This window comes from Strix uralensis, chromosome Z (genome assembly GCF_047716275.1).
Source record: "Strix uralensis isolate ZFMK-TIS-50842 chromosome Z, bStrUra1, whole genome shotgun sequence".
In the NCBI taxonomy this organism is placed as follows: Eukaryota; Metazoa; Chordata; class Aves; order Strigiformes; family Strigidae; genus Strix; species Strix uralensis.
Window position 1 is genome coordinate 37,092,803 of NC_134012.1, and position 27,994 is coordinate 37,120,796.

The following is a 27,994-nucleotide window of genomic DNA, read 5'->3' on the forward strand; positions in this document are numbered from 1 at the left end:
CACCCTAATACAAACCGAAAGTTCCAAGGATGGCAATTTGATCCTTCTGTGCCCATAATCTACTGCCAGCAAGTCATGTGTTCTACAGCCAATTAGTTTCTACAGGCCAGATTTCACATTTGATCTATTAAAAAATTGCTTCTAGACAGTCAGGTGGGGCCCTGACTTAAAGAGCCTTGCCACGCACACAGGAAAGAGAAAAAAAAGCTTCGTAACTTCTAAGGTTGTGAGAAAGCTTCATGTATTTAAGTTTTTATACTGCAAACAGAAGCACCTATCTCAATAAAAACTGAGGTGGATCCTGATTACTTTTTTTTTATCCTTGAGTGAAATTTCTAAGTGAAATCTTTTAATGCTGGCTTACTCATGCTCAGTATTCAGTACCAATTTCAAGAACAGAATGCTGAAATACAGAATCATAGAATGTCTCAAGTAAAGGACTGATAAGGATCACTGAGCCCAACTCCCTGCTCCTCACAGGACTACCTAAAACTAAGGCGTGTGACTAAAAGCATCGTCCAGGCACTCCTTGAACTATGACAGGCTTGGTGCTATGACCACTTTCCTGGGGAGCCTGTTTCAGTGACTGACTTAATTGCACTTCTGCCCAGAATCAGCTGAAGGTTTTACCTTTTACCAATCTTACACTCAGTATCAAACACAAGTGACATGATTCCTCATCTGGAAACACTATCCTGTAACTTAAGTTCCAATTTACATGTATTACAAGTTCTCAAAAGAGAACCGAATCAAGACCAAGGGTTGTGGTTCCAGTTTGGTCTGCGTGATGCAGTTAGTCTAGACTACTATTTAAGAGATGGCCAGCAACAATATGCACTGGAATGTCTCATACTGAAAGGTAACCACAAAAAGGGTTTATTTTTAGTATGACGTACATCTTTTACTTCTGACTTGACTCTGACTTAGATGTAGAAGCTCTCAATGAAGAAAGACGGCGTCTCTTTGCAATCTGCTCTTGGCGTTTCTCCTTGGCTTCCTGAAAAGCAAAGCAGTGTGAAGTGAGTACTGAGATGTTACACAAAATCAATCACTTCAAAAAAATCTACAAAGGAACCAACTAGGGAGAATGCAACTTGAAGGAAGCTACTAGAAAAAAATTGATTCCTTAAGTCAATAAAGGAAAAACCCAGTTTCCCTTCTTCACAGATCAGAAGAATTCTACAAGTATCCAAACCTGTACAGACCCATGTCTTTAAACAATACGGACTAGCTTCCAAAATTACAGTAAAAATACCAATGCAGAGTTCAAAACATCCTGGAAGTCTATCTACTCTCAGTTTCTGCCTGGAAGTCATGAAACACTCGAGTATTGTGCCAAATATTCCAACAGTATTGCTTCGGCAGTCACTGCTGTTTTAGCTGCAAGAGCAAACTCATTCAAACAACTTCTCGCCAAGTTATCTTCCATCCAGGTCAACTGCTGGATCCTGTTTCTCCACATAGTCACTCAATACTTGGCCATCTGAGTTAAACTAAAATTCATATGAACTAAAATTGTTACTGCAAAACTTTACAGGCCGTAACCATTGCTTTCTTCAAGATCAGATCCCGGTTAAATTAATTGGTCTGGTTAAGTTCCACTATTGTAGGACTGGCAAAAATGGACAGATATGCTCACAAAAATATTTAACCGGCAATGTTTATACTTGCATTCAGACATTTCTATTCAAAATGAGCTAAGTACAGAGCAGCTCTAAGTGTATCAGTCATGTTTATCAGATCCCTTGATTCTGCGGTATGAGGTGTTCCATACAGCCAAGCTATAAATGCAAACAAACCTTCATTCTCTTGGCCAAGAGCTTTGCATATTCTGCTGCTTCCTCCTTATTCTTTTGAGTGCGCTGCTTCTTCAGAGCAATACGTCTGCGCTTATGTTGCAGAACTCGAGGAGTCACTAGTCGCTGGATCTTAGGAGCCTTCGTTCTGGGTTTCTTGCCTAAAAAAGCATTATGAATCAGCAAAAGCAGCAGTTATCTTCCAAAGAGGCTCAGGCTCATCTAGCAAACTTAAGAGTAAGTTTCATTTACTGTTAAAAGTAACATTAGTGTACTACATATTACAGCAACTCCTACAAAGCTCAACGTCTTGAGAGATTTTGTGGAAAAAAAAGGACCAATTACTGTGAGATGTAGCATTAACACAATAGTCTTACTGCTCACAATTTGTTATCAGCAATGCAATGCAAGTAATGCATCTCTAACTCCCTACATTCTTGTGAAAATTCCTAGCTTCTCAGCAGGCCTGTCTTAAACAGAAACAGATCTACATGGCCCATAACGAGCAAACAAAACACACCACCACATACATCTGTAAAATTCTGCTACTCAATCCTACTCAACTTCAGCAGTCACAAGCAACAGTCTGATGTCCACCAGGATCACGTTCTCTAATGGACAGAATAGTTCCTATGATGCAGAAAATAGCGGTCTTTTACCCAACAAGCTTTCACCGTGCCCAAACTTTATCATGTCCTGTTTGCTAAAGATCTTCACCCTTTCTGTTCCCTGATCAAATGCAAAGAACCTAAAATTGCAAAACAGTGCCCTCCAAATAAAAGCTCATTTTAAGGACTGCCATAAGCAATAGGGAAAAAAATCTTAGTATCTTCTCTATATATTGCTTTTTTCCTCCACCTCATATTTAACCTTTGTTTATTAACAATTATTTTGGATTATTCTTAGAACCACTAGTAAATACTACTTCAGATTCTATCAAACATCTAAAACCAAACTGTGCCAAAGTAGATAGAAAGGGAAGAGAGGGTGTGCGAAGTGTGGGAAAAGCAAAACAGTGAAGACTGCACAACACACATTTTCTTAAGACGTGGTGCCCAGAATAAACACAGCACGGGATGGAGATCCAGTGATTTGTGTTGCCATGGCACCAAGGAGGAATGCAAAGCAAGTCCCGTTCTACTTTTCTCAAGGAACATTTGACACAACTATGCAGATTTATCTCCTTCTCTTCCCCTTCTCTCAAGGACTGTTTTGCAGAACTCTGTGGACCTTATCTCTCACTCTTCCTCTTTTCCCACAAAACCATCTTGCACCAAGGAATGTGCTGTGTCACTACTCAAGAAACAATGGCTTGACCACACTCCCACCCACTCACACATACACACTTCAATACACTACCCCGAGTTTGTATCTAACTTGGAGGGATGATAATCTGATACCAAATCAGAGGGACAGATCAACGGGTCTGTGCTCCTCACCCCTCCCAGAAGGGATGCCTTTTGGTAAGATTTGGGCCCTCGGCTAAGTGTGCATGACTGCAATCATTTTTTGTGTGTCGTGCCATGTAGCCAACCTGCAGATTGTGCATTTACCGTAGGCAAGCTCAGAGAACCTGTAGATGTTGCATAAGAATAAACGGTACTTTTCATGAACCTGACTGCTTCTCTTGAATGCAACCGGACCTGCAGCATACGGGCTGTTTGTGCACCTGGTGTCAGGCCTAGAGTCACAGCCATAATTTGGCATACCTATTAAGAGGTAAGTCCAGCCACCCCTAGCCCCTCTAATCTCTGAAGACGGGCTAGAACGCAAGGGGATTCATCTCTTACCGGATAATTCATTAACTTAAATGCAACAGAGAGGAAAAGAAATGGGGCAACCAAGAACCTCTCCTTCTGATCTGTAAGTTATAGATGACAAAGCTTAAATGCCATGACAGCCAACTCCTGGATCTGCTACTATAGCGTGCTTCATCCACTGCGGTAGGCTGACACCTGTTTGCTGATAATTACATGAAACCAAAGAGTTGTTATATTTGGGTTCTCACCCTCTTTGTTCAGGGGTTTCCTCACAACGTACTGGCGAACATCATCCTCCTTGGACAGGTTGAACAGCTTGCGGATTCTGCTAGCCCTCTTGGGACCAAGACGACGTGGCACAGTTGTGTCCGTCAGCCCAGGAATATCCTTTTCACCTTTGAGAATATAAGTTTAAACATGCCAATTAATCGCGCATCTGCTGAACACCTGCTTTGTTAGTGAATTTCAATTATAAGTTTAAAATGCGTAAGAATTCAAGATAATACTAGATAATCCTTGGGGTTCACCTGTCAATAGCACCACCCCCAGCTACACTTTGCAGACTGTGTATCAGATTACTGATACATTTGTGTATGATACTGTGTATGCAGAATGTGATCAGATTACTATCAGGATCAGAAATGTTTCAGTGACCAGTTTTAAAGTTACAAGAACGTAATGCTCAGACAGAATTTCAAGACACATTCACATTTTAAACTGGGACTCCATCTGCATTCTACAGAACTTCTCAGCCACTAGCAAGCAGGCTCCTTCCAGGTGCCTACTTCTGTTGCTTGCTTCATCCAGACTCTTACCCTTTTTGACTATGACCAAGTTCAGAACACTCAAGTTGGCATCAACAATGCAACCACGAACGGATTTGCGTTTTCTCTCCCCAGTTCTTCTAGGGCGATAGCAGGAGTGGCCCTTGCTGAGCAGAAGGCGGACACGTCCATGAGTCAGGACACCTTGCTTCATGGGGAAACCTTGTTTGTCATTGCCACCACTGATCCGGACAACATAGCCCTGCGAAGACAGAAGTACACTTTTTAGCTGCTCACATGCCTCTATTACTTCAAGGACAAGTGGCGGATATCACAACATAGTATTCAAAAGAACAGGCACTGTGGCCATGACTCAGGAAAAGTCACTGTTGCTGCCAATGCAAGCAACTTCTTCAACCAACACCACTCCAATGGTTCAGGAATTTTACTTAACAGATGTGAAAAATATCTCTGCGTACCAGAATTTATTCTGCTTATCTTCAAATATACATTCAAAAATGCCTATCCATTTGAAGTTTTAAGCTACACCAGACTCAATCTTGTCCATTTTTGTCTCGCTTTTCTTTAAACCTAAACCTAACCAAAGTCTGTTATCATCACACACTGGAATCTGCATACAACACAAAAGCATTTGGAGTAGGGATACAAGGGTAAAAAGGAAGAGAACAGTAAAGTTCTTATTACCTTCCTTGTGGTGGTCACAACAGAAGAGATCAACCTACCCTAATACAGCTGGGCTGTCTGTATTAATAACACACAACTATTCCAAGTCCATCTACCAGGCCCAACATGCTTTTTCCTCATGCACTGGCAGCAGTTTAAACACAAGGAAGGCAATTTTGAACTTGTTCAGCAAAGAAGGGATCAGCAGCTTTATGGTACAGATTTAACTTGTCCTGAATACCAAGACGGCACTCAAATGAAGAACAAAAAACTACTGCAAAGAGCAACAAGAAACTCTGAACACAAGGCTTTGAAAAAAAAGGCACTTAGATCAAAGCAGAACAGGCTAGTCTGATCACCACATTCAGTATACACAGCAAGAGCAGCTTTCAACATACACACCAAATGTACACCGTACAAGCACTCACGTGACAACTGCATACTGGAGAAATTTTGTCATTTAAGCTCCTCGAATACAGCTCTGACACATCCTTCTACACTTACCTTCCACTCCTCACCAAGAGAATCAGCCGCGACCTCTGTGGCCATCCGTTTCTCATAGAATGTTCTCAGCTTGCGCTCATCATCCACTTCAATGAGTTTCTGGCAGCCAGTGGCTGGGAAAGAGATGTTCAGCTAACAGGATTTTTTTAAAAGAAGTATTAGATTTGGCTGCAACTTCACATGAGATATTTTGACAGAAAATTATCATTTATCTGCTGGTTTCATCTTAGAATTTCAAAGCTAAAATTCCCCATCTGCTTACATGAATGCTTCCTAGCCATAACTTGTCAGTACCATGCTCAGAGACGCCAGCAGGTCCATCCTTGGCCACACCAGACTGTGTTATTCATTCAGTTACACAAAAAACTGGCTTTACTACAGCGGGTGCTTGATCATCTTCAGACAGACTGCAATCAGGCAAGTCAAGGTGAGGGCAGCAGAAACCTGTTCCCTGCTTTTTGTAGCATACCTTGTACTAACAGACTGCATAAGCAACCTAAGGGGAGTGACACCTGCCACTGGTGATTACTCGTGCTTCTTGGGGGCCGGTGGAAAGCCCTGAGCCTCGGGGACGCCTCCCAGCACTTCCCCCTCGACGAGAGCCTGATGTCAGCTCTGGCCCAGCCCCAGCGTACACGGTGACTCCCTGCTAGGACCCCCTACCGACAGTACACACCTCCCACTGCGAAGCTTTCTAAGCTTAGACGCGACCCTTTCTAAGCTACCGGAACGCGGAGCTCCGCGGCCCGGTGGCAAGAGAGGCCGCACTAAGGAAAAGGGGCCCACGCGGCCGCCATGTCGCCTCGCTAACAATCCGCTCCCATCCGCGCCACAGCGGCGCTCCAGCCCCGCCACCAGGGACCATCGCGCCCCGCCAGTGGCCCCGGAGCCATCTGAGGCGGGGGTACCCGAGCCCTCCCAAGCGCGGCGCCCCACGCAGCCTGACCTTCATCCTCACTGAGCCGCACCACCGCGAGAAAGGGGCGCACTTCCGCCCGGAGCCCACACATACACCCGCCAACTCTCGCGAGAACAGCCTGGCCCGCGCCCCGCCTGGCGGGGGCCGCCCAATGGCGAGCGGGACTCCCCTGGCCGGGGGCGGGGCGGAACCGGTCCTGACGGTCGTCGTGAGGGCGCTTCGCCCTTCGCCGCCTGCGGGGCGGCCGGGGAGAGCGGCCTCGCGAGGCTGTCAGCTGCTCCGCGTGTCAGCTGCTGCTGACGTAGCAGCCGTGGCCAGCCCGGACGCCTTTTCTGCTCGTACGAGCCGGGCGCCCGCGCAGAGGGTCAGGCCGAGGGCGGCCGCTGGCAGGAAAACGGTTCCTTCTAGTTTCTCCGACAATAAGAAAGTGATCTTCGGTTTAAGGTCTGACAACAGTAGAGTCGCAGAGACTGACCGGGCTGGTGTGTCTGCCCTGGAACTGGAAGTATGAACAAGTAGAAACAGGAAACGTCACCGGTGTGTGCAGTACTCACAATGGTTTTTGGGGGAGACCGGGTGTTGGTGCAGCCCAAGCGGCTCCTGCCCGGACGCGCTTCCCGTGACGGCGGCAGGACGGGTGGGACAGGAGGTGCACCCTGTGGGGTGCTAGGCTGGTGGGTGGAGAGCGCAGGTCGCCAGGAAGCACCCCTTCTCGGGAGAGAAAGCCCCCGGAGAAGCTTAGCAAAGTGAAAATGCAGCCCACATTAGCTTCTTGCATTTCACAGGGCGTGGAATGCCGGCCCATCTGCCTTCTTCGCCGATACATCTGTTTCCTGCCTATGTGAAAACACCTTGGTCGCTCGGCACAGGGGTGGTGATGGCGGCACTCCCCTGTCCGTGTCGCCTTCCATACAGGAGAACGTAATCAGCTGCCGCTTGTTTCCATTAAACTGTTTGAGTAACAACCTTTAAGGTGTACGAAAGAGGGAGGGGGCGGGCGGCAGGTGGGCCACCTGTGTGCGGGAGCCGGCCCTCAAAGCCGCCGGGGGAACAGGGAAGAAGAGCATCGGTCGGCCCGGCTAGCGGAGGTCCCTCCGGGCAAGACAGCCCGGGCCGTGCGGACACGCGGCCACTGCCATCTGCCGCCCCGCCCGGGCGGGCCCCGCCGGGCCAGGAGAGCCGCTCCGCGCCTCACGCAGGCCCGAGGCGCAGCGGGAGGCGGGCGGCCGGGGGAGGGCGGGACGGTCGCCCCGCGGCGCCGCCGCCGCCGGGCCGGAGTGGCGGACGGGCGACATGGGCGCGCCGCTGTGGTGGGACCAGCTGCGGGCCGGCAGCTCGGAGGTGGACTGGTGCGAGGACAACTACACCATCATGCCCGCCATCGCCGAGTTCTACAACACGGTGCGTGGCGGTGGCGGCTGCCCGGCGGTGCCGGAGCGGCGTCCGCCTCGGCGCCAGGGGGGCGGTGAAGAGGCGCGGTCCCGACGAGGGGCTCGGCGGGGCGCTCTCCGTGCGTCGGGACCGGCGGCGGCCGTGCGCGGCGGCCGCCCGGGCTGCGGAGCGGCGGGTGGACGAGCCTGAGGCGGCCGGCCGGCGGGCGGCTGGTCCCGCCGCAGCCCTGGGGGCGCCTGCTGCCTGCCGAGGCTTCTCGTACAAGGTTGTCGTGGGATTGTAGAATGCCTTTCTGTCGCTGCCCACTCCTTCCTTCTCCAGTCCCTGGTACGCCTAAAATTAAGGGAAAATGAGCGGTTTGGTGCTGTAGGTAGAAAACGTTTAGAGAGGGTTTAGAGAGGGCTGATGACAAACTGTTCGGTAAGCAGTGTGCAGCAGACCCCTCCTTGCCCGCGTCGAGCCTTGTGGCGGCTGAGTGCAGAACTTTTGGTGCTGGATTGTCTGCGTCCGGTACCCCTTTGCACAGGTGCCAGCCCCTTGACAGCGTGCGAGGCGGTGACAGATCAACAAAAAAAAAAATCTTAATGTTTGGAGGCAGAACTGAGTTTCATCCAGATAGGTTTGGCTCCAAGAAGGCAAAGCTTTCACAGACAATTTGCCTGGAGGTTGCAGGGTGAAGTCAGCAATGTACTTTTAGGAGGAGAGATGTCTGTTTAAGAAAGTAGCTGAAGAAAGGAAGGAGATGAAAGAGGACTAACGTACTTACTGCTTCCGTCCAGTAAGTCGTGGTTCACCCCGAGACCTCTCACGCCATCCCAATACCTCTCAGCTGCTGGAAAGCACTTGTGAAAACATAGCCCCAGCAACAGAGCCAGACTGCCCTGTACCATGCATCTTGGAAGGGGAGCAGTGCTCCTTACATCCTGTTGATTTAAAGAATTGCAGTGACAGATATATCCACCAGGGTGAGATAATGCATCAGGCTTTCTGGTAGTTTGCCTTTCCGTGGAGAAACACGTATCTAGGAGCGAACCCTGCAGGATGTCCTATTTTCTGTTCTGTAGAAAGTAGTGTGTGCACAAATGAGGAGCTGGGGCTTCCGTTTTGCCTCTTTTGTACTTTAAAAGTAGTCTTCCCCCCCCCCCCCAATTCCTTCCTTGTCTGAGCTGTCTTTCCCTTTCAAGCTGTGCTAAGATTCAGTGGAAGAGAGAAATAGGTGTCTGGCTTCACTCACTGGAGTGTGTATTGTGGGGGGTGCTGCACACATGGAGCAAGTAATTCCATGGTGCACGGTGCACATTGCTAACCTGTTGTTTTTTCTTGTAGTTTGCTGCCAAAGTCGTCTGGGTGGTGGCTGGTCTGTGCCATTGGAGAACTTTGAGGGTGTATGTGGGAAACTGCTTTCTTTGTGTCTGATGTCACTGTGCAAGAACCAAAAACAAAGGGAGGAAAAGGTCAGGATAAACAAGTTTCTTGAAGACAGCAAGTGTGTTCTGGAGCCAGCTATGCAAGGGGTTCCTTCTGACTGTACTGAGCTGATTAGCAGTGATACAGAAGCTTGCAAAATACTAGGAGCTGCAGCTATGTCTGGGTGAATAACTGAGGTTCCAGGCAGGTTAACAGAGAGACATAGCAAAAAGTTTGCCCTGAAGCCCCCTGTGTTGTGGCAGCTGTGTACAAATCAGAGAGCTGTACACCAAAACGGGAGGAGGAAAGAGGCTGCATTGAGGGTAGTCATGTTTAGCCTCTCTTCAGTAACAAGTCATTGCAAGGGTTTGTCTTCTGTGTTAGCAACTTCTGAAAATTAAGACAGTGACTCGCAGTGAATTGATGGGGTTGTGCAACTGTGACCCCAAAAAGCCAGATGCTCACAGGACAGCTGGGTAATTTGACCCTACTCTAACAGGCACCTTAAGTGGAGTCTAAATTTTATTCCTTCTAAGATGCTTCAGCTCTGGCTCTGACTCAAACCCTCTTGAAATTTGAGGAAGGACTCCTCAGCAGACCTGAATCTGGCATCTAAGTCTTTAAGCTGTAGGTTAAAACCTTGCTAATCTGTATTTTAAACTGTCACAGCAGAGGTCAGAGTTGTAGCTGAGATCTCACGCAATATTCATGTAAGCACAAAACTGGAACAGCTTATCTGAAACGTGTTTTTAAAACACTGTGTATTTATTCTGGTGGGACTTAATCTTTGTCTGTTATGCATAAATTTAACATGGTTTAGTTAAAAAGCAAACTGAAGTGCTTAACAGGATTCAATCAGTAAGAGAATATCTGTTCAGAGGTTTTGTACAAATTGATCAGGCTAATTTTTTAAAACATACATGAGCTAGACTGATGTGATTTTTGTGTTCAATTCTTACACTCTTTCAGTAAAGAGGCCACAAAACACTTTGTAATGCAAATTGGAAGAATACTTATAGGAAAACCAGGGGGTTTGGTTTTGGTTATTTTTTTTTTCCTTCTGAAATGAATAAATAATGTGTCCTAATGCAGTGTAACACTACTCCAGAACATAAACAAATGCCTCCACATCACCAAAAGAATTTACCCTGTGTAGAGGATACTTACAAAAAAACCTATTGCTTGTGTTTTAAACACCTGAAAAGATTAACTTTTTTTTACTGTTGCTAGTAAAGTCAGTACTTTGAAGTTCAGTATGTTACATCCGATTGTACATATAATACATATTTCTTGTCAAATTTCAGTTTAAAAAGGGAATTGCCACTGTTTTTATTCCTCTTCTTTTGTTCCCTAGTGGCATGGAGATAAAAGTTTTAAAAAGCTATCAAATAGTCTTAAGAGTGTGAGAGAATGCTCGTACTCTCTCTATGTATTTTTTACTACAGAAGTCTTTTAGTGTATGTGAGTGGCATGCTCACAGATCAGGATATAGAAGACACAAACCCTCTGAACTCACTGAGAGCTACCTAGTCCAAATTTGCTTTCTCCTCACGAAGAGGTAGTGCAGTAAGTGTTGCTGTGGTGGTTGAATACTACAGCTGCTGTCTGGGAGGTATACCAGATAGTAAAGAATACTTGAGCTTTGGTAGGACTGCAGGAAACCCCCTGTCAGGACTGTGGCCAGATGTGAGTGAAGTTATGTGGTCATGACCTGAGCAAGCCTCTGGCGTTCCCTCTGTGGCCCATTTCTTATATTCCCTCCATACAATTAAGTAGCTGGAATTTAAAACTAAAGGTCCAGAATTGTATGAAGCCACAGGGTAGACTGTTATTGAGGGGCTGCTTACCTTCTTTCCAGAACCATAACTTTTAATCACTGCCTTTTGCAGATCCAAAAGGAAATTCTCTATACTCCTGTTATTAATTTTTGCACTAATCTTAATTGTATCAGCATTTGAATTGTACATTATCAAACCATGCAGGCCAGTTGTGTATTATGTAAAAAATTGCACATGCAACATACTTTCTGAAACCAGAACCAAATGGATATGTGCCTCACTTGCATGGAAAGGGCAGTGTTAATAATTGCAATACATCTAAGAGTGTGGTCTGTCTGAAATTGCCAGGGTGACAGCATACTTTTTCCAAATATTTTACTAGTTTTTCAGGATTCTATACTTGTTTAGGGGTGAAGTTCCAAAATATTGGGGGTGCTCACTGTCCTAAGTACTTGCCCATGCTATCCCACACCCCCTGCCACTCGCAGTTCTCCAGCCTTGGGATAGATCTCTGAGTGATTCTCTTAAATAGTTGCTTAACCTTGAACAAAGCCTGAACCATATGCAGGAACATGGTGGCTCCTAGCAATAAGATAACCAGTATCAATGTTCCAAGCATATTCAAAATTTCTGAAATTCTCAAATGCTATTTTAAGTAGCCTGGAGGAGACGGGGAAGGTGAAGGAAGGTGTCTCCCCCATGGAATGGCTCTCTGAGGAGAAAACCTAAAGAGTGTAATTGTTAACCCTTTCCACTGGATGACCCTCAAAGTACAGAGGTGACAACAGTGCTGAGTACAGATACCGGACTAGTCTCAGGACGGATAACTTTACTGTGCCATAAATAGTACAGCAAAGCAAAAATCTTGATCTGCCTCCCGCGGGTGATAAGCAGCAGCATATGTACTATATATGGCAAGTGAGGTTCTGCATAGCACAACACTAAGAACGAGCAGCACAACTTTAAGAGACAACAAACCAACATTATGACCAGCAACTATTAAACTAATATAATGAGTGATTATAGCAAATATGTTGTAATACACTGACCAGCCCTTCACGCCCCATGTTGTGTGCCAAAAAGGGCTATCGCCGTTAAACCTGGCTGGCAGCCAAACACTACGCAGCTGCTCACTCACCCACCCCGAACCAAGGGGATCAGGAGGAGAATTGGATGGGTAAAGGTAGAGACACTCAGAGGTTGAGATGAAAACAGTTTAATAATAGAAATAAAAGAAAACAGTAATAACACTAATAGAAAGTAGAAATGGGTAATGCATAATGTGATTGCTCACCGCCTGCTGACTGATCCCCAGCCTGTTCCGGGCCGGCGATCCTGGAGAAGCCAAGATCCTGAACACGCGATCCCGGAAGCAAGACAGAAACCCCTCCTTCCTGGCTGACCCTCCTCTATATACTGAGTATGATGTTACATGATATGAAAAATTTCATTGGCCAATTTGGGTCCGGTGCTCTGGCCATGCTCCCCTCCCAGCTTCTTGTACACCTGCACATGGGCAGGATGTGAGGAGTTGGAATGTCCTTGATCTCTTAGCAACAACTGAAAACATCAGTGCGTTATCAGCATTCTGATACCAAATTCCTTACTGAATCCAAAACACAGCACTGTTCAAGCTACTAAGAAGAAAAATTAACTCTATCCCAGCTGAAACCAGGACACAGACAATAGCTATTGCTCGGTGACTTGACTTGCACAAAGATTGACTACCCCTTTGAGTGCTTTTTCCATGCTAGGCTTGACAGCCATTGAGAGGACAGGTCACTTGTCAGGGTGTCCTGTTCCTCAGCTGCTTGCTCTTGTAGACTTACTGAATTGCAACCGTCTTGAGTATTTGTAGAATCTCAATAAAATTCCTCTGGGAATAGACTTGAAAGGTAATTTAAAGATGTGACATTGCTTAAAGTTTTTATGCTGTTATTAGTTTAATGACGTTAAAACAAGTTGATGCTTTGCAAAAGCAGCTCAGCTTTGTCAGAAACTGAGGGCCATAATTTGTTGAATTGGGGTTTCACTGGATGACGCAATGTTTTTATAGATATCTTAGGCAGCCTATGAATATTTAAAGTTTGTTTCTTTTCTGTCCTTGTGATACTGTGGTGTTTTTTTTTTCCCTAGATAAGCAACGTCTTGTTTTTTGTTTTACCACCCATATGTATGTGCTTATTCCGTCAATATGCAACCTGCTTCAATAGTGGAATATATTTAATATGGACTCTGCTAGTTGTGGTTGGTAAGTTGGTTAGTCTCTGCCTGCTCATGCATGAACTGAGAGAGGAAATCAGTTTTTCCTGCTTGTTCTTGATTGTTTTGCAAAATAAAGCAATCCTGACGTCTACAGAGGGGTTTGCTTGTACTTGCCTGAAGCTGAAGCGACCATAGTTTCTGAAAGGAAAATGCGTTTTGCAGAGGTTGGTGGGAACTTTGACCTTAGTTCTGTTCCCTTCTTATCTTTCCTTTGCATAACTTAATTTGTTTGTGTCTGAGCTTACTCTACAGCAGTGCTGACCCTTCTTCCTCTGTTGTTTTTGCTTAAATGAGAGCTGAAAGCAGAGCTGAAGAGGATAGCAGGTTTTGCATTGTAGTGATAAGGCCCAAAGGCTTAGCTATTTCATAGATATGGGATTCTTAAGCTTTTTCATTTCTGGAGGCAGTGAGAACTTTTAAATGAATAATCAGATCCCTGTGTGGCAGAGGCCTATGCAGCAGTGTGACACTTTCCATCTGTAAACCTGTATCATGGAGTCGTCATCAGATGCTGCTTTTCATCTTTGTCTTACCCATTGTGCTACTGAGAAAATTTGGAAGCAGCATTTGGCTTTTATTTCTTAATTGGTTTTGAATTTACCTTTACCACCTGATGTTTTTTCACATACATCTACTTTTCTAGTAGGAGCTGGCATCTTTAGCAATGTGTTAGCTGGCAGCTTTTGCAATGTGTTTGCTTCATAATTGAGGTACTGATGATTTGGATTGCCTTCTTAGAAAAGTTGACAGTTTGTTTTCTGGGGGTTTTTTTTAAACCTTTTCAGGACCAAATGCTATGAAGTTGTGAACTTGAGCAGTGTGTTTTGGTCTATACAGTACTCTAACTATTCATGTTGCCTTTTGACTGATTCTTCCAGGAATTGGATCTGTCTACTTTCATGCCACCCTCAGTTTCTTGGGCCAGATGCTGGATGAGCTGGCTATTCTCTGGGTCCTGATGTGTGCTCTTGCCATGTGGTTCCCTAGGAGATACCTGCCCCGAATTTTTCGGAATGACAGGTAATCATACATGTACACTTCCATGTTTCTTGAAACTTCTTACGCTAACACCTAAACCTGCACATAGTGAAACTGAGTAGTCATCCAACCTTACCACTGCCACTGCTGTCTTTTCTCACTCCATTCTTGTTGCTTGTATTTCAGCCCATTTTGCTCAGAATTCCTGTGTCTGCAGTTGCTGATAATGGGGTTTATGCCCTGTAACTTCAGATCTTAGGATGAGGTGATTTGCTTCTGAAAGTGCCTGTTCTTGTTGATTCTAGAGAGACCTTTACATGAGTAGTTTATGTAAGTTAGGGCTAAATTAAAGTAAGAGAAACCCTCTTTCCCTCTTCCTTTTGTATATCCCAAAGGGTACATACAAGTGGACCTATGAAAGTCAGCTGAATTTTCATCTGAATATTTAAGGTAGTGGTTAAGAATGGTGTTTGAGTATTCAAAAGCAAAGTGTTTCTTTAGAAGCCTGTTGTTGTAAAAGGATTTTTTTTCTTTTACTTGCAAGATTAAAAAAAGCGTGTTGTAGCCGGTTTAAAGAATCTGGTTGTGGTTTGTCCCCCCCTAAAAAAAATTGTGCTGTAATCTTTGTACATATTGCTCTTTTATGCAGCAAAAAAGTTGAGATAATGGAGAGGTTTGAATTGCAGCACAAAGCTCTTCTCTCTGAAAATTGCTGAGGCTGCTGCCTCTTGCCGCTTTATACTGTTACTATCTGGGTTTTGTGGGTTTGGTTTTTTTTTCTTTAACGTGTCTGAGTAGAAGTTGCTGTGGGGCGAGGGGAGAGAAGGTTGGTGCCTAGATCGACCACTAGCTTGCACTGAGAAAAGTGTATCTTGAATTACTTGTACAGTCTATGCAGTCTAATGGCTTTGTCATGTTGGTGTGAATTTAGTCCTTCTGCATACTGCAATTACAGGACACTGTCAACTTAACAAGCACACAGGTTTTACTGGGGTGTTTTGGTCAATGACATGACTTTTAGACCTTTAATTCAATGAGGAATTGTTCAGAGTCTTGAAGAATTTCTGTGACTGCATGTAAATTATTCCTCAGAGAACTGAGGGAATTGTTACGTATCATCTATCACTATCTTCTGATAGGGTGCTGGGTAGGTTCATACTATGAGCCAAGAGGTTAAACTGTATCCTTTTTAAAAGGAATTGTAACACTTTTTGGGGGGAGAAATCCTGTTTCTACTGAAGTTGGTGTTAAAACAATAAATAAGAGTCTCCCAGGTTATAACTGATTCATAAAAATACTGAGATGAAGTGAAGCATGTCCCTTACCCTCAATTTCTCAGAACACTTCTTCCTGAGAATCTGTCAGGGCAGTTATGTGTTAAGGTCTTGATGCCTTTCTGAAGTGTACAGAAGACAGACATACTGGGCAACAAACCCTAACCCAGAACAGGTTTGGTTTATATTTTTGTTTTTTTGCTTTGCCTAGCTAATCCTCTAGTATTATATCTATCCTATGCTCACTGCTGTGGTCTTGACTTTCTTCATCTGCATCGCACTCTGGATTTGTTGTGTCTTTAGACATTAAGGAAATCGTATCAGATCAGAACTTCCTACTTAAGTAATTTGTTGCCTTCCAGCAGAAAGAAAAACTTTAAAACAAAAAGCAGATGAAATGAGCTAGGTGCAGGTGATGACACTTGTGGCTAGGGAATGGTGCTGCACAAGTATACTGAGACCCTACTTCAGACATAGAATTAAGGACAGAAAAGCCATCTTTGGAGAGCAACTAGTTTTATAAAGCTATGGGCCAGTAGTTGATGGGCAATGTGATGATTCTCTGTCTTCCATAGTCCTGCCACAGACTGGAAATGGGTTGTTTGAAGTCCAAACTTGAAGTTTAAACAACAGCTAACATATTTTTAATTTAAAAGTTGTCAGGCTGTCTGTATAGGGCCCAACTGTGATTTCATTTAAGATAAGAATATACCAAACTGTAATCTTTAAAAAGTGTGGGAATCCCTCATGTGCTGTTGAATTTGGTTAAAAGAAATGTACTTACTTACCTCATAGTTTTCAGTATCTATCAACGGCTTAAAAGAGCTAAAGGAAAATAAACCAGACCTGTAACATGACTCTAGAAGTTGGGGCATTAACAGTAACAAAATATCCTAAAAACCCATGTCAAAAGCATGAAGAATGATGACACAACACTGCTTTGAGGAAGTAGAGTGCTGTGTGCAGAGATGGACTTATTGTGAGAGGAGGAAGATCAGAGTATGGCCTTTGGATTTTGCAAGCAGTCAATAGTGTGTGTGTGCACACACATACATGACTGCACGGACATGTCCACATGGCTGCTTCAGAAGACCACAGTCCAGCAAAGATTTGTGTGTTTATGATTAACTGTGTGCATATGCAAATCTGCAAGATCCACACCCATTTTACACACATTGTCATTGCACTTCCTGAACACACCTAGAGAAACCTAAATTTTGTTACATTATTAAAATAATTTTAAGATTTCTCATTTTAGTAATTAAAAGTTTTGAATTAAAAGCAGTTTTTCTCTCCTCCAAAAAACCTATTCAGGAGCCGATTTAAAGCTGCTGTGGGTGTCCTGTCTGGAGTTACTACCTGCCTCGCCTTCGTTAAGCCTGCCATCAACAACATCTCACTAATGACTCTGGGTGTTCCCTGCACAGCTTTGCTCATTGCTGAGTTGAAGAGGTGAGTACATTTCTCCTGAATGCAGCGTTGCCTTCTGAGATCCTTAGGCCACCATGTGACGATACACTAGATCTGGCTTCAGTGCTTGTGACAGCAGATCAGCAATGCTTCTCCCGCATGTAAGCACAGGTCTGGTGTAAACTTGCTCTGCTTGTTCATACATTTTTGGCAAGGATTTTTTTTTTCCTAGGCCATTATACTATGTCAGATATTGTCTGTCTTCTTGTAGCATATCTCTTGCTGCAACCTGATCCAACTCAAATTTGTTTGTTTATTGTGGAATCAGGGCAAGGGTTTCACTCTACTAACAGCGTTTCTGCTGTGTAGTCTGCATAAGGGTGAGGTAATCGCATGATCACAGTCTGGGTACTAGAGGGAATGTGAAGCAAGGCCCAAGCATGCGTGGAAGATGTTCCAGCTCTCCGAGTTGTACTGTGAGCCTTACACCACTTTGTCTTCTGGCATAGGTAATATGATGGAGTCAGGTTGACAAAGATAAGGTTAATCACTAGGTTGTGGAGGATAGCTATCAGTCAGGACCTTAGAAACTATAAAACCAGAATGCAAATAGAGAAGAACTTGACACTGACCTTAACATTTTAAAGAGTCCTACCATGATAGCAATACCAGCAGCTGTCCGGGAACTTTTTTTTCTGCATCTGTTCACTTGCTGCAAAAAGGACCAGATGAGTACCAGCATGCAAACTTGTCCTTTACTGCTTCTTCTCCAGCGTCTGAGAAGGATTTTACAATTTATGATGGCTCTTACATATTGTATATGTAAACGTCCATCGACAGAAACAAGAGTAGGACCAAATGTCTGCATTCTGACTGCTCCTGTAATAGAACAGAGATTCTCCTGTTTGCTGCCTTACCCTATTCTGCTACTGCTTCTCCATACAGTGGAAGGCCCTGCTAAAAATGTTTTGTAAAGGTGTTCATGAGTCTCTTCTCATTAGACATCCTGCTAGCAGCATTTATTTCTATGGTCAAAGAAATGCAGGAAACAGCACACAAATTAGTTGTAGACAAGTAGGTCAGTGGTTGAAGAATGTTGATGGAGGTGTCTCATTTTGATGAAAACACCAAGGAACTACTGACAGGGCAAATGGAGATCTGGTTGTGGCACTAAATAATTTATGTGAACTCGCTACATATCAGTTTTCCAGGCATGAGCTACTGAGAAACTCAAAAGGACAAATAGTTAGTATCTCATAAGTTTGAATACTGCATCAAATCTAGGAACTGGTATGCCTACAGATACTTGCTTTTTAAAACTCCTTCTGAAGGGTTGTATCTTACTAAGATGTGTGGAGTCTCCCTGTCTGGTTTTTTTTTTGAGAGAGTTAAGGACACAGATAAACCTTCTTTTGAATTGCTGATTAAAAAGGAACCTGAAGTGACATATGGCCCTCTTAATTGTGCATTGTGATGATGTAATACCTGTGACATTTTTTGATGAATTCCTAAGTGTAAAAGGCAAATAATCAAAGGTTTTATTTGCTGATCCCTAGCATATTTAAATGAGATATATTCTTGTAAACCCAGAGGAGAGGAGTCTCATTGCTTTTTGCAGGAGAAAAAAATAATCTAAGCATTTTTTAAAATGCCTGCAATTCTCCCATTCTCTACTACCACAGTCAGTAGGGGGCTATGCATCCCAGTCCTGGTGGTCTGCAGTGGAAATTTGTCTGTGAAACAAGTATTTGATGGAGGAAGGAGAAAAGCCTCCAGAGTAGTTTCTTTTGTTCTGTGCTGAAGTTTGCAATGTGTTAGACCAAAACTCCCTGTTGTTTTTTCTGTTCTAGGCTGATGTCAATCTTGTACAGAATTCTGGTGAATCAGAACCACCATGTATTCAAATGAGAATTTTCTGCCTCTCATTTGTCCTTGATGAGGAGATAATATTGTCACAAAAGATCATTATGTTCTCAAATGTGGAGCTGGTAGGGTAGAGTGTATGCTGGGAAGTGTTGTGCATGGAAGATGATCAAAAGAGCAAAAGGTAGTTAAGTGCATACTTGTCCTTAAAAGAGAAATAAATTATAAAACTTTATTCTCATTTCTGTCCAAAAAAATCCCTTCATGTGTTTTATTAAACAAACAAAAAAAGCTCTTCTAGGGAATGGTATCAGGAGGAAAGTGGATGTGGATCCTTTGGTTTGCTGATCCAAGGTAAATAACTGTTGTGATCATAACATTATCAAATTAGTATGATTCAGTGAGATGTCATCAGGCAGGTAACTATCTTCATGTGCAGTTAGATGCTAGAATATTGTTGCTCAGCTGACATCTGAGCCTTGAGCAGTGAAGTCTTACCCTAACTTCAGGTCTGTCTGTTCATATTTTGTTCTCCTACTAGAAATCTGGCTGTGGGTGAGCCCTGCTTCATTGTCACAGGTTGCTCACAGTTCCCTTATTCCCTTGACTAAAAGGTTAAACTAGTTAGAATTTTAAAATACTCCTTAGGGTATAAAGGGAGATACCTATGTTAAAATGAATCAAGCAGTTAATCAACATCCAGCAACTTGTACTGGTTTGAAGAAAAGCTGGTGTGTTTTGTTGAGGGTACCATGACATTGGAAGATAAAGCTGCTGGAATGTGTACCAGTCCTGCCCCTTGGATAGCAAGTGGCTGGGGCACACCAGTCTTTGCAGAAACTCTGATATTTAAGTAACTGCTGTTTGAGTTAAACCGAGAACACTGGGCATTGTATAGGCAAAAGGTGAAAATGGAAGTACAAGCTTTGTGGGGTCCAATTTCTTTCAGACCAGAGTAGGGTAGGAGCATGTAACAAATCTGCACATAGCAGCATGAACAGCTCTTTTAGACCCTCAGCTGACAGCTTCTGTTTTAGTGGTGGTTTGAATGATCAGTGCCCGTGTCTATTGAGAAATAAAAGAAATGGGTTGGTCCATGTATGTCCATGACCAGTGTCCAGGAGGTATTTGCACTACATCTCATCATGGTGAAGGCAGTGGCAGGTAGGAAACTTTGCAGTCTCCTGTCTCCTAGGCAAGAGTGTCCTCAGCCCATCTGAAGCACAGTCACTGCAGGAACTGAAGATTCTGTTGCAGGCAATCACAGAAAACTCAGGAGTATTGCTACAGATCAGTAGGCTGTGCTCTCCTCATTGTGCTTGACTCTTTCTGCCTTAGAGTAGTTTTTTGCAGCACACCCTGCATCATCTAGTCTTAAGTTTATAAAAATAAATTGCAGCACCTGATAGTGGTACTGAGCAAACCTGTCATTACAATCTGTACCGTTTCTATGGCTAATCTTGCACGGGGAAAGTTTCTTCAAATAAACTTTCAGTTTTACTTTGCAACCTTGAACTCACTGAACCATGCATGTTAATTGTCCTCTCCTCTTGGTATTTAAACTAGTCAGATATTGACAGGCATGGTCACTGACTGAAGGTGCTGGGTGTTTGAGGCCAAGCCTCTTACCTTAAATGGGATGCAGTTGTATATGTTTGTTTACGTCCTTCCAGGAAGGCCTCTATGTGCTCAACACAGCCCCCCTTTCCTCTGTCAGAACGCACAAGTACCCATTGCGCAGTCTAGTTTTATCTGTCAAATGTACAAAATTGATCTATGCATGTATCTGCTTACGTATATGGTTTAGCAGGTTGCTCTTACGAACAGTTGTGTGTCTCACTGAAGACTGTAAATCTGCCTTACCATTAGTGGGAGAGAATTAAGACTGGTATGCTTAATACAACAGTGGTTTTTGACCAATAATTATTTTCCCACTTCTTTTATGAAGGGGTGCATGCTGTCTAGCCATTTGGTAGAAGCATGAATCCTCCAAAATGAGGAGGATTTACCAGTATAGTTTTACTGATAAAACTGTGCCAAATCTTAAGTGTATTTCATACTGGGGTGTCTCATAAAAGAGTGTAAGGAAGAATTTGTGTAGCTGGGCTCTGGAACTTGATAGGCAACTCAAAAATCTCCTTACGCTTTCTTTTCTTTTTTTTTTTTTTTTTTTCCTTGTAGCCTCTTTAAACGTAAAGACACCATTTCAGAGAAACAAGCGTTTTTTTTGCAGTATGCAGCACAGACAATTGTGAAGCCAGCCACCTTGGGCAAGCCCTGTCTCCTCTGACTCTGTGTTGGTGGTTTGCCAAATGGATTGGAGGAATAAGGCCTAAGGAAAAAAGCCATTTTGGTTTATATGCTATGTGGAGTATTAATTTTTGTGGCAGTCATGTAGGTGTTTTTGTTATGAAAACTACTATTGTGATACCTTTCCTGTAGAGGAGAGTACAGTTTAGCTGGTAGTTGAAGCACTTTTTTGAATAATAAAGATAGGTGTGATGATTTTGAATGCAACATTATTTATAGATGTCTTAAAAAAGAAATGACAGATCCTAAAGCCAACTTGTGCAAAGGACACTGGAGAAAATCCTCTGTCAGTAAGATTAGCCGGTTGGTAGCTTTTCTGTCATTAATCCAGTAGCTATAAAGGTGCCTTCTGCTCAGCCTTAGGAGTTTCTTAATCCCAAATGTCTGTTAAAATATCAACTGAAATAGCATTTCAAGAGTGAAAAAAAATCCTACAAGGGAAACTGTATTAATTCTTTAGTTTGCAATACACCAGAGCCAGGTATACTGCTACTCCTGCAATTCATTCAGAAAAGTGTTCCTGGAGAGAGCACTCTGTGTTTTTAATTCTTCTGAATGCTTAGCCAGGCTCCCTTAGCAAAAGCACCAGTACCAGTGGCAGTTCTACTTTTCTACCACAGAGAGTCAGGAGTCATCCTCTGTCGAGTGGTTGGAGATCATCTCACACGTGCGGGAGTGACAAATTTTAGTTTGGGAGCAGAGCTGGCATTACTACTTCCCTGACAGTGAATGCAGGGTAGCCTGTGGCTTGTAGGCTGTGTGTGGCCATGGAGACAAGTAGAGGTAAATGTTGGAAAAATTAGAACTCTGTAAATGTATCAGATGAGAACAACAGGTTTTAGGCTGACAGGTATTTTGTGTGGAAGACAGAAAGGACCAATGAGTTTTTTTGGTCTGTGCTGCACTGTGCTAGTTGTCAAGGACAGTCATATATAAAGAAGATCAGGGACCATAAATACTACTGCAGTGCACAGAGTAAAGATGTGTTTGCCTATTCTAGCTCCCTCCTCCAGGAATACACATTTTAATTTCTTCTGAGTGTCACAGGGTGAAGTGCCCCTTTAAAGAACCTGTTTGCCAGGCATTGCTCACCTTCCAGATGCAGTGAATGAGCCCAAGAATTGTGTAGAAGATGACTGGTGATTCAGTGTCAAGTCTACTGGGGTGGCTGGATTGGAGCAGAGAGAAAGTCTGGCTGGTGATCTGCTGGAGAGAAGGAGGAATGGAGGCATTTTTTTCAACTGGAGGCATTTTTCCAACTTTTTCACAGAGGTGTAAGACATAGAAGATGAGTGTGAATTAGAGGAGGCTCTCTTGAAGACATTGGGACAGAGAAAATGATTGTGGGGCACTTGGCATTGACATGTTACCTTCAAGGACGTAGAAGGAGAAAACAGGGGCTGGTAACCCTGATGAAGGCTGAATATTGCTTGTTATACTGGCTAGAGATTTGGCTTATTGGTTTACTCTTGAGATGTAGCTCAAACAAGTCACTTTAAACAAATTATTCTGTCATCTGATTAGTAGGTTTGGAAATGCTTTGGGAGGTCATATCACTGACCCAAGAAGAGCAGTTCATTGAAACAAGAATTGTCCAACAGCACTGAAGAGTTCTCAGATCCCTAGGAAGTTCATCAAAAGTTTAACAACAAGAAGAACAAAAAAAAGACATGGGGGGAAATCCCAAATCATAGCTTTGTTCCTGCAGAAGGCAGGGCATCTGAGCCATATGTTCCCTTGGCCACACAGGGCTGGTCACGTCCCAGTCTATCTTCGATTTATAGATTCCAATAACAGCAGAGCTGCATCTACTGGCACCAAGAGGCCTAACCCCAAAATAACAAGTGTAGATAGACAGCAGATAATTGACTTTAATAGCATTTTGGGACCTGAAGATTATATTGATGCCTCCTTTTTCCTGATTTTACTGTTCTGAACAAACCTGCACAGTTGTTAGGATAGTTCCAAGATGTGGAAAAGAACAAAGCATCATATAGAGAAATAAAATTGTAAGCTTTTGAGTAGACCTGCAGCACCGGTATTGCTTTGCAAGTATCCTGGCATCTGCTGTTGTATTCAGTGATGGTCAACTGCAGACCACATTGCATGTGACCACAGCAACTGTTTTGTGTTCTCTTTCTCTCTGGTGTACCTCTATATGAACAAGTCAGATTTCTTGTGGAGGGAGAGAACTGCAGCTTAGTCAGCATGAGGAATTCTGAGATGTAGATGCCTACGCCACCTGCTAAAGCATGCTTCTTTGGGCCCTCTGGGTAGAGGCTCCTACCTTAGAATTTCTCTAGAACTCTTACATTGTAACAGTAATTTGTAGGGGGAAAAAAAATCAACAAACCAATTAAAAAAAACTTCATCCAGTTCCATTTTTCTACCAGTCTTTATATAGTGACAAATGCGAACAAATCTGAGCAGTTGCTATGTGACTGGTTGTTACAAGCCAGTAACTAATCACTCGTTGTCTGAGATACCCTTCCATGGATACAGGAATGCTTTGATGTTTGCTCACCATTTGCACATTGGTATTTAAGACAATACCCAAAATACAGCTACAGATTGTAAGGCTTGTTCTGTCACCTCACTGCTGCCTTGCATCAGAGCCATATTTACTGTAAGTAAAGTTCCTCTGTTAAAGACGTTTATGGTGGAACCATTTTAAAGATGTGTGCCTGTCACTATGAATCCTACCTTAAAATACATACAGCCAAAAAGCATCAAGCTGCCACTACAAAGCAGATTTTTTTGTTTTGTTTTGTTTTATAACCATTTCTTTGTGTTTTCCTCCACAGGTGTGAAAACTTGCGTGTGTACAAACTGGGTCTCTTTTCAGGTCTTTGGTGGATGCTAGCACTTTTCTGCTGGATCAGTGACAAAGCATTTTGTGAGATCTGGTCCTCATTTAACTTCCCCTATTTGCACTGTGTATGGTAAGTGTTGTCTGTAAACTCCACAGTTTGATTCAAATGTGATACATCTTCACCACATTGCCCTTCTGTGCTGCTTGGTGGCTATTTCTGGTTACTGCTAGATAGAATTACTGTAAGATTATAAGACCAAAGCAAGTCTCATGCTATCCAAAGTGGCAGATTTAGGAGTCTCTTTGGCCTGATGAGATTCTTCAGACACTAAATTCATTAATTGTAACTGAATTCCTTGCCCTACTGGTTACTAAAAATCCCGCAACACTGCTCAACTTGAAGCAGTAACTGTGAAAGCTTAAACTTCCACTGTTAATAACTGAGGGTGCAGTGGGGGCGCAGTGAAGGTCATTGATGCCTTTTCTCTTTCATCATCCAGAAAATTGCGCTCTCTTATTCGAGGTGCCAAATCTGTCAGGTGCAGAGAGGCCAAAAAGCTGCAGCCAATTTAGACCAAGAATAAGCTATGGTTTTGTAGTTTTCCTTATTCTATGTATTCTTTGCCTGTATGCAAAGGGCAGACAGCAACCCCTTGGGGGACTCAAGGGAAGAAGGTGAAGGACAGACTGATTTTAAAGCATGGTGATATATTTGATTGCTTTACTGAAGTCATGTTACTAATTTTTTCTTTTTTTGTGGGGACGGGGGTCTGTTCTCAGGCACATTTTGATTTGCCTTGCGGCATACCTGGGCTGTGTCTGCTTTGCTTACTTTGATGCTGCATCTGAGATCCCTGAGCAGGGCCCTGTCATAAAGTTCTGGCCCAGTGAAAGATGGGCGTTCATTGGGGTTCCCTACGTCACCCTCCTCTGCGCACACAAGAAATCACCCGTGAAGATCACATGAAGCTGGCCATGGAATGGGGATGGAGCTTCAACTTACATTTCAGCACAGGCAGTATTTAAATAATGATAAATGAACAGGGTTGTATTTTATCTTTTTCCTAAGATATGCAGCACTTCGGGTATCATAGAAAGAGGAAGCAAGTATGTTTTTTCTCCTCTCTGGAGAGGAGAGAAAAAGCAGGAAGATGGAGTCCCTTGAACACTAAGGTCTAGCTTCTCTAGTTGGCTCTGTTGTGCACTGTGTTTTCAATGTAGCATTTCTCTTGATAAAAGCTCTTTCCAAATACCAGTGTCAAGGAATGATGTTTCTGCAGTAGGTCATCTCTGGTGCTTGATTCACTTCTTTTGTAACTTCTGGCTTAAGGCCTTTGCAAAAGAAGCCAGGCCAAGATGCCTACGTGCCATCCTATGGCCTTCTCAGCTCTGATGTTGATGTGGCTGCATGTGGCCACAAGAGTGTGCTCGAAGTACATGCTCCTCCCAGCCTGGTGTGTAATACAGGGAGTCCGGCTGTGCATCACACTGGATCACGGGATATGTGGTTGCTTCCCCCAGAACAACAGGAGACAGTGCAAAGTGTTTGCGAGCGGGTAGCTGGATCAGTGCAGTTAGTGTAAATGTGGGAATAGCTGATAGAAGATTCAGTCCCTAAAAGTAAATAGGAGTTCAAGGGTTTTGAATTTTTGTGTATTTCCACTGACCTGTGGACATTTGTGTGCTGCATATTTCCCTCTTACAGAAATGTCATAGAAATCTCTCTCTACCTCTGTAGATGTGTTTGGTCTTGAATTTGGTGTTGTAGCTCACACAGAAGTGCAGGCATTAACTTCAGTAAGACCTCAGGTCAGCATGGATTGACAGTGTGATTAAACTGTAGAAACTTGTATGTGCCTAGCTGTACGTGTAATTTGAGTGTTACTTTCTCACCAATGTATTGCAAAGTGACGTGAACAATAGTCCAGTGCTCTGCTAGTTATACAAAAAAAAAAAAATAACCACTGAAAAACCAAGCTGAAGACAGTGAGCAATGAAATGTGACTGTGACTCTTGCATTCGTACAAAAGAACAGTAGATTCACATTTTCTGTTTGTTTTCAGGCTGTTTTGTAAAGATAAGGGATGTCTAGATCCATTTAGTTTTAAGGTTGTACTTTGGGGCTGAGGTTCAGGAATGTCTATGGTTCTTGCAAGCAATTTATGCTAGCTAGGTCTATTTAAAAAATGATGCAAAGTGCAGGCATGTTTTTCAAATATTAGCATTTATAGCTGCCAGTACCTGCAGACTTGGAGAAAATAGGGTCTGCTTACATTCCATCTAATATCAGAACTGTAAGTGAATTAAGGCTTTGGATGCACACCTTTATTCGTAAGTGATATTTCCTTTTTGAATATTAGACCAGGAAATACCACTTCCTCTGTGCTTTCCTAAGAAGTCTTATCTTGTACTTGTTTTTTATCAATGTGAAAATGTACTCTATACAATATTGCCTTTAGGAAAGTGGGTTTTAACAAGAACTTTGGGGTGAAATAACTTTCAAGCATAGTAAAACTATTCAGATGATAACTTTTGTATTCCAATTTATGCTTAGAAAACAAGAGCTAAGGTGTATGCTGTTACACTTAAAGTTGTAAGTGGGAGATATGACTTTCTTCTTGACAACTTCAAAGCAGATAAGTAGCCTACTGTTGGATTGACTGACAGATCATAAAAGCAGCAAAATCTGTCCAGTGGAACAATGCAGATTTATACCACTTGCTGGTAGATTTGTCTGAGAGAAAGGTGTTTTTTGGACACACAGTCATAAAATTTTTGTATGAAACTTGATTGTAAAAATTCATACAGTAATGTTCATTACTCTTTGAAACACAGCTGCTTTTTTCTTTCCCTTCTTCTATCCCTAATTATGAAATGCTGAGTTTCATACACTTCTCAGGTATTAAAAGTCATATGATTAGGTCCTTATATAGATAGATTTGCTGGCTGGAACCCAGCTAAGGTTGCTGATGCCTGACATGGCCCTATTTTGACTAAGATTTTTGGTATTTTTTTTTCTAAATTACATGTTATAGTAAATAAGTTATTTTCAGTATTGCTTGGGAAATTAGTAACTGCAGACCTAATGTACTATTCAAAATGACTGGAGCCTTCCTACTTACTATTTTGTATGAAAGCAGCCTCAGACTCAAAGGGATCTAATCAACCTGTTGTCAACTGCTGTCTTCTGTTCTGCAGAGTCTGTCTGCTCACAAAGAATTAATTTTATAATTCAAAAAATGGCAGTAGTGCATTTAGCTGTTGCAGAGGTGAATGAATGCAGGTACAGGTCAAGAATCATTTTTATTAACTGACCTCTAGCCTTTGTACTATTTATAGGAGATTCTGAGAACAAAGATCACTATGTGATATTCAAAGCTCCACTGTAGAACTGGTTGGGAGTATTCCACTGTAACAGCAGCCCACCACTTTTAGATGTAGTTATTGCACTTTACATAAAGTTAATATTAACTTACAGTTTCTCACAAAAGGTGCAATTATTTGAAAAAGTAGAAACATGCAGTTTTGACCAGATTCACAACTTTCCACAGTGCTGTTTGGACTAAGGCTCCAGTTCACAGTAACATTAGTACCCAGAGAAGTATGTGGTTGGTATACAGAGAGGTTTGTGCACTGGCCTGACCATACAGATCAGTAGACATGCACACAAGTGGCTGTATTATGTTGGAGTATGAAGTGATGTATACACACCCAGGTTTTAAAGCCCCAGAATGCTTTCTTCCCTTGCCAGCAGGGAGTGAGTGGGTTCCTAGCCTTAGGTTCAATTAGTATTTTAGTTTAATTAGTGGGATGCAATAGTGTGTTGAACATAATGTAGATTCTGTATATTGGTGTGTGATACCCATTATTCCTTGAATGTTAAACTTTAGGTTATTTAAGAAAGAATGTTTAGCTCTCAGTGATGGCAAACACTTGCTCAATTCACAGTCACTAAGTAATAAATAGTATGTAAGGAGTGGTGTTGGGGCTTTTTTTTCCATCTCTGTTGAAGTCTGTATACTGAATGTTTGTGGAAAGCATGTAATACTTTGCAACATTAAATTGCATTTGGAATAAA

At 43.0% G+C, this 27,994-nt stretch overlaps 2 protein-coding genes across 6 annotated transcripts; one reads left to right on the forward strand and one right to left on the reverse strand.

Moving 5' to 3' along the window:
* Positions 1-853: 853 nt before the first annotated feature.
* RPS6 (ribosomal protein S6) lies at positions 854-6,660 on the reverse strand. Its single transcript, XM_074857294.1, has 6 exons — positions 6,455-6,660; positions 5,509-5,640; positions 4,372-4,582; positions 3,805-3,951; positions 1,800-1,957; positions 854-997 (listed from the first exon to the last, which is right to left on the reverse strand). The coding sequence occupies exons 1-6, from the start codon at positions 6,458-6,460 to the stop codon at positions 902-904; spliced, it is 750 nt and encodes a 249-aa protein (XP_074713395.1). The 5' UTR covers positions 6,461-6,660; the 3' UTR covers positions 854-901.
* On the forward strand, positions 6,551-27,994 carry ACER2 (alkaline ceramidase 2). Of its 5 annotated transcripts, none has more exons than XM_074857289.1 (6): positions 6,551-6,932; positions 13,141-13,255; positions 14,148-14,289; positions 16,836-16,973; positions 23,909-24,046; positions 24,697-27,994. In XM_074857289.1, the coding sequence occupies exons 1-6, from the start codon at positions 6,579-6,581 to the stop codon at positions 24,881-24,883; spliced, it is 1,074 nt and encodes a 357-aa protein (XP_074713390.1). In that variant the 5' UTR covers positions 6,551-6,578; the 3' UTR covers positions 24,884-27,994. The 5 variants fall into 5 exon arrangements, with proteins under 5 accessions (XP_074713390.1, XP_074713394.1, XP_074713391.1 ...); XM_074857293.1 differs by having other exon boundaries at positions 6,802-6,964; XM_074857290.1 differs by lacking the exon at positions 6,551-6,932 and adding an exon at positions 7,598-7,828.